At 40.5% G+C, this 6,000-nt stretch overlaps 1 protein-coding gene across 1 annotated transcript in view; it reads left to right on the forward strand.

Moving 5' to 3' along the window:
• Window positions 1-6,000, forward strand: part of FANCM (FA complementation group M) — a 178,589-nt gene that overhangs the window by 167,097 nt on the left and 5,492 nt on the right. Inside the window, 3 exon segments of the mRNA XM_075065865.1 lie at window positions 1,209-1,315; window positions 2,560-3,132; window positions 4,194-4,578. Of these exon segments, the coding sequence (XP_074921966.1) occupies window positions 1,209-1,315; window positions 2,560-3,132; window positions 4,194-4,578 (1,065 nt within the window).

The raw sequence follows: 6,000 nt of genomic DNA on the forward strand, positions 1-6,000 counted from the left end.
TGAGATTTGCAGAATATCGGCCAGCAAAATGTTGGAAATCACCAGCTTTGGAAACAAACATTTCATGTAGGAAGGTGGGAAGAAATTGATGCTAATGGAGGGTGTCATGTTCAGGCTAAATAATTAGGTTCTCTGAGTCTGGAAGGCTAATTTCGTCTTTGAGGGAGAGATGTAGGAGAATGGATTCATCTTCACTTTGGTTTGATAGATTCTTAAAGGCGGTTACTGAGGAGTTTTCTCCTGCAGCTCAGGTCTCTACTGTTCCCTGTTTATATTGGATTTCAATAATGCCATCCTTGTTTTCAGAGTGACCCATGAAGAGAAGAGAAGTAAATTTGTTAGTGTCTAAGGTGCCACAAGGACTGCTTGTTGTTTTTGCTGATACAGACTAACACGGCTACCACTCTGAAACCTGTCACCATGAAGAGATGATGGTTAGATCCATTTTCATAGAGACTTGCAGAGTGGAGAAGTGGATGATTTGGATATTACAGATGCATGATGTCAGCCTTCTCTTTATTGGGAGCTATAATGAGCTTTATGAGGTCTGCCTATTGGAGAAATCTTATGGGACAAAAGAACGTGCCATATGGGGTCGGACCAATGGTCCATCTAGCCCAGTAGCCTGTCTTCCCACAATGGCAAAAGCCAGGTTCTTCAGAAGGAATGAACAGAATAGCCAATCACTGAATGATCCGCTCCCTGTCATCCACTCCCAGCTTCTGGCAAACATAGACTAGGGACACCCGGAGCATAGGGTTGTATCCCTGACCATTCTGGCTAATAACCATTGATGGGCCAGTCCTCCATGAACGTATCTACTTCTTTTTTGGATCCTTTTATAGTTTTGTCCTTCACAACATCCCCTGGCAAGGAGTTCCACAGGTTGACTGTGTTGTGTGAGGAAGTACTTCCTTTTGTTTGTTTTAAACCTGCTGCCTATTCATTTAATTGCTTGACTCCTAGTTTTCTGTTGATAGAACACTGGGTAGGTCCAGTCCCCTATTTTGCCAAGAGCATGTGGGGATTTTGTGGGAGAATCTTGAGTCTTTATCAAGTCAGGAAAAATTTGAAGAATTTGTTTTGGTATGGAGTGTTACTTTGGGTGATACCTTTATGGAAATATTTATTTTGTTGGTGGAAAACCATTGTGTAATTAAACCCTTAATAAAATGTTGTGCCTCTCTGTTTTCATAATTTTTGTTCAGATTCTGAGATGGAAGGAGTTTATCTAAAATCTGTGCGTAGCCCAGCTCTCGGCAACAGGTATAAAATGGTGCACAAAGGATTCAATAGTATTGCAGTTTTCTCACAGGTATGAAGTGAAATGACTCTGCTTTCTTCATGAAATGTAACATGTAAGACTGTGTTTCTATTTAATCTTTCATTAAGGTTTGTTCGCAACCCATTGGTCCTAAATAGTGAGTTCTAGCAAAATCCCAGTTTATGGTTTTATTATTCATTACAAAAGAGACCAAAATGCATACATTGATGAATGTGCATGCATCTGTATGTTTATACTACTCTCGTTTCCGTCAGAGAGAGGTCATTACCTCATCCGAAGTTAAATGGTTTGGTTTCCAATATTTAGTCGTCTTCGATTTATTGAACAATGCAAAATGGACAATTGCATTAATTATTGCCGGTGGCCTCTTCAGAGTCAATATAGGGCCTTACATTGCCCTCATCACTGCTGTAACTGAGCAGCGATATTACATGACCAAGCTGATTTTATAGGTGGAAACTTAACTTTTTGCTATTCATAAATGAAAAATCAACTAGCATAGCAATTAAACTTGTCTCCTACTTGCATGCAGATAAATTCCACAACGCATACACAACGCACACATAGACTGCACAATCTGTGCAGAAGCTACTTTTTTCTGAATCTGCAAAGGTTGTGGAGTATCTGTAAACTGTAAAGGTTATGTTCCGAACTTGCCCGCATTCTGGAATTTAATTTTGCATTTCCCAAATCTTTGTGCATTGAGATGAGTGGAGTAAATAGCTTGTTTTGAAAACATTATTGTAAAATCTGTTGTATAAGCCTAGTGGAAACAATTTTGCAGATGTTGTGGAATTTGCATTGTATACATAGTAGAATGTGGATTGTGTGTCATCACCATTGTTTCATGTAAAAAATTGTAGAATTTTGGGTACAAGTTTGAGGTTCTAGAATGAATGAAATTACAAATATTTATTTTTTATCTGAAATATATTTAGCTATAACACATACTGAAAACTGAAATTAGGATTGCCTGTTTAAAATGCAGTCTAAGAACTATTAGCCAGTATTGAATTTCTCCTGCTGTATTACAGTCCTATTCACTATAAATATTTTGCAGCGACAAATGATGGGCCTGAGCCTGCAGTACTGGCATGTTTCCCACATACTCCCTGGGGAATCACACACCTGAGGGGGCTGCAGGGTTGGCTACTGCAAATAGCTCAAATGTTAGGTCCCTGTTTTGCATTCAGCAGTTTGTATAAAATGGATAAATGAACAAACCACTTAGGTATAGTGCAAGGCCAAAGTGATCATGTTCTAATTCCTTCCAGATTCCCGAGCAAGATGAGGCTTACTTAGCAGATAGTTTCTGTGTTGAGGAGGAGGAAGAGGAAAGTCTCAGGAAAAGTGATTCTAGTGAAGAAGAGGAAGCGTGTGTCAATTTTGACCTTGTAATGGATGAGCGCTCTGCTAGTGGAAGGAAACAATACTTCACTCGCCGCAGAGTAAAACTAAACCAGGCCAAGACAGAACAAAATTGTGCAGTTCCATTGACAAAGAAAAGGTCCCGAATTATTGTTCTTGATGATTCTAGTGGGGATGAAACAAATGTCAGTAATCAGAGGCCGGCAAAAACAGCTTCTCCCAGGACAGACTACAGCCATGCTCACTTACCCAAGTCGTTGCCCTCAGACTCTCCTGGACAGCATAACACTCCTGCTAGAAAGAACCCTATTCTTCAGCCCCAGGAGAACAAGGGTCAGAGACTAATTAACCTGAAGACTTCAGTGTCGGAAGTGCTGGACTTTCAGCCAGAAAATAGGGGCAGAGGCAGGCTGCCTTCGCTGGCTATTGCCAGCGATGATTCCGAGAGAGGGGATGTGGATTTTCAGGCAAAACTCAAGGTACGTATTATTTCAAAGGCATAAGACCGCTACTTCATTTCACATGAATTTACAGAGTGCCTTGCAAACTGGGGCCCCGACCCTACCGATTAACTACTTGTGCTGCTGTACATACAGGTGGTGGTAATGACTGTGAATCTGGTGCCATTCGAGAGAATGTTAAAGGAGCAGTGCAGTGTACTGCTAAGTGGCCATATCCCCTTATCACTCACTAAGTGGAGCTTTGCTGCATACAGTCTGCATTTGATGGTTAATGTCAAGATGTTGGAAACTGACAGAATTGTCAGTTAAGTCGTTGAGAGACATGATCACATTTCTGATCATGGGGAGCTTCGGATAGTTTGGGGTCTAATCAGGATTCTGTTATAATTCCTGTATTTATAATTCCTGTAATAGGTTTGTACACTTGGTCCAAAATCAAAACCTAAAATTTGACTCCTAAATCCTTATGTAGGCATCCAAATAAAGGCGGCCTGGTTGTCAAAGGTGCTTGAGTACCTGCAGCACCGATGATGCCATGGTATTGGTGAGTGCTGATTACTTCTAAAGTTCAGGCCACTCATCTGGTACCTAATACAGATTTGGGAGCCAACTTTAGACAGACAGATTTGAAAATGTTGATCTTGAAGCTTAAGTCTCTGCAGTACAGAAAAGTTACAAATGAGATAAAAGTGAATTTCTCATCAAAAGATGCAACTGAATGATTTCTGAGAGAAAGCCAGGATGAGCGTGAAACAAAACTTGACGTGGCTAAGTTTTTATATTTAAATTAAGTATCAGAGGGGTAGCCGTGTTAGTCTGGTCACGGAGATAGCTGGGAGTGCTGATGGCACAGGCTCTGAGTAGAGAGTCCACATATCCAGACAGTCCTTCAGTGAGAGTTCCAATGCCCGAGATGATGGGGCATCCAAAACGTCTGTCATGCTTCAAAACATCTGTTAGTCTATAAGGTGCCGCAGGATTCTTTGCTATATTTAAATCCACATTCTTAGGGAGTGCCATCCTTTTGCTCTATATTGCTTTTACAAACACAGTGTGGTATGTGCTTTTTATGTTTGCAGGTGGAAGGTTCTTCAAAAAACCACTGTGCAAACACTTCAGATACATGGTGCTCTGCTTCCAAGGGAAATTCTGCTGCTGCAACACCTATTTCAGCTGGTCTTCTGGAGAGAAAAGCCTCCCTTTGTATTCTGGTCGACAGTCGTGAGATCTCCTCTGGATCGGAAATAATTTCCTCCCTAAAAGCAGTTCATGGAGTAAAGGTTCAGGTTTGCTCTCTCGGTGGCTGTGATTACATTGTGAGCAATCGAATGGCAGTGGAAAGGAGAACTCAGTCAGAACTGCTAAACAGTATGAACAGGAACAAAGTTACACAACGGATTCAGCATTTGCAGAGCATGTTCGAGAGGATATGTGTGATTGTGGAAAAGGACAGGATTAAAGCAGGTTAGCTAGTATTCACACTGCTGCTGTGACTGGCAAAATTAATAATTACTGCATTGGTTTTATATACTACTGGAATCAGTGGAGATTTAAGAACATTTGTTTTAGAACTTACGTAAGCCAGAACCCATCTCTACAAGCTGAGCGATATAATTTGCTGTATAGTGAAAGGTTTTATAAATGGATGTAAAGTTATTTGCAAAATGAAACAATGATTCCTAGCAAGGCTAGTCCCTGAAGCAGCCAAAAGCCACCTTTGCCCAGTGAGAGGAAGGCAATTTACCTTCTCTTATTTGTTTAGCTGAAAATATTTTTTAAGTAGCACTATAAAGGTAAACACCAATGTTCCTTCAAAACAGGATACTGTATATTTTTTTAACTAAAGCTTACTTAGCATTAAGACGACAACTTGTTCCATCAAAATTGCCATGTTGCTGCCAAGACATTTAGTATCTAACAGATTATGTAGACAAAGGCCTTGCTTTGAAATCAGTGAGGGAAGTAGGAGACTCTGTCCAGCAGTTGTAGGTATTGAATTATTGAAACCAAACATTTTTGTAAATGTAGCTTTGTTTTGTGTGAAGTATAAATGCTTAAATCTGTAACTCCCAGTGCCCCTAAACCCTGCCCCATGTAACAAACTGGCAGAGGACTATGGGATTGATGCAAACTTTGAACACAGACGCTGAGGGTGAAGTGCTTAAATTCTATATAGTCACAAAAATAAGTGGCTTGACTTATTTAAAGGTTCCTCACTATCCTACTGCTGATTCTGTTGCACACATTGTTCATTCCTGTAACATCCTGTCCACTTTCCTTCATTCCACTCTTTCCAAAATGCTGCTGCTCTCCTCATTTTCCTTCCCCATTACTCATCCATGTTACTTATCTGCTCAAGTTTCTTCACTGGCTACTCATCTCTTACCGCTTCGTGGTAAAGCACCTAGTCCCTACCTTCATAGCCCTATATAATCTCTCTCCATCTTTGGCTTTTTCTTCTCCTCCACTGCTTACCCCTGGTCTCCTCCCAGTCTCTCATGTTAACTGCTCTTCATCTGTTTTGCATTTTCAACCTAGCATTTTGTCATCTAGCCCATGTATTTGGTACAGCTTCCTACTTCCTTTCTGCCACATTTTCTCTTAACCTCTTCCAAGAAACCAGCCTTCTCCCCAATAATCTCTTTACGTGAGTAGTTTTCCCTCATCTCATCGTCTTATATAGTAAGTTCTCTAAAACAGTCTTATTGTTTGTAAAGTAGCCTACAAAGTTCTGATCATGATCAGTGATGTATATTCCTTTTTAAGGGTACGTCTACACTATGGGATTATTCTGATTTTACATAAATCAGTTTTATAAAACAGATTGTATAAAGTCGAGTGCATGCGGCCACACTAAGCACATTAATTCGGCGGTGTGCGTCCATG

The sequence above is a fragment of the Chelonoidis abingdonii genome, chromosome 4 (genome assembly GCF_003597395.2).
Source record: "Chelonoidis abingdonii isolate Lonesome George chromosome 4, CheloAbing_2.0, whole genome shotgun sequence".
NCBI lineage: Eukaryota > Metazoa > Chordata > Testudines > Testudinidae > Chelonoidis > Chelonoidis abingdonii.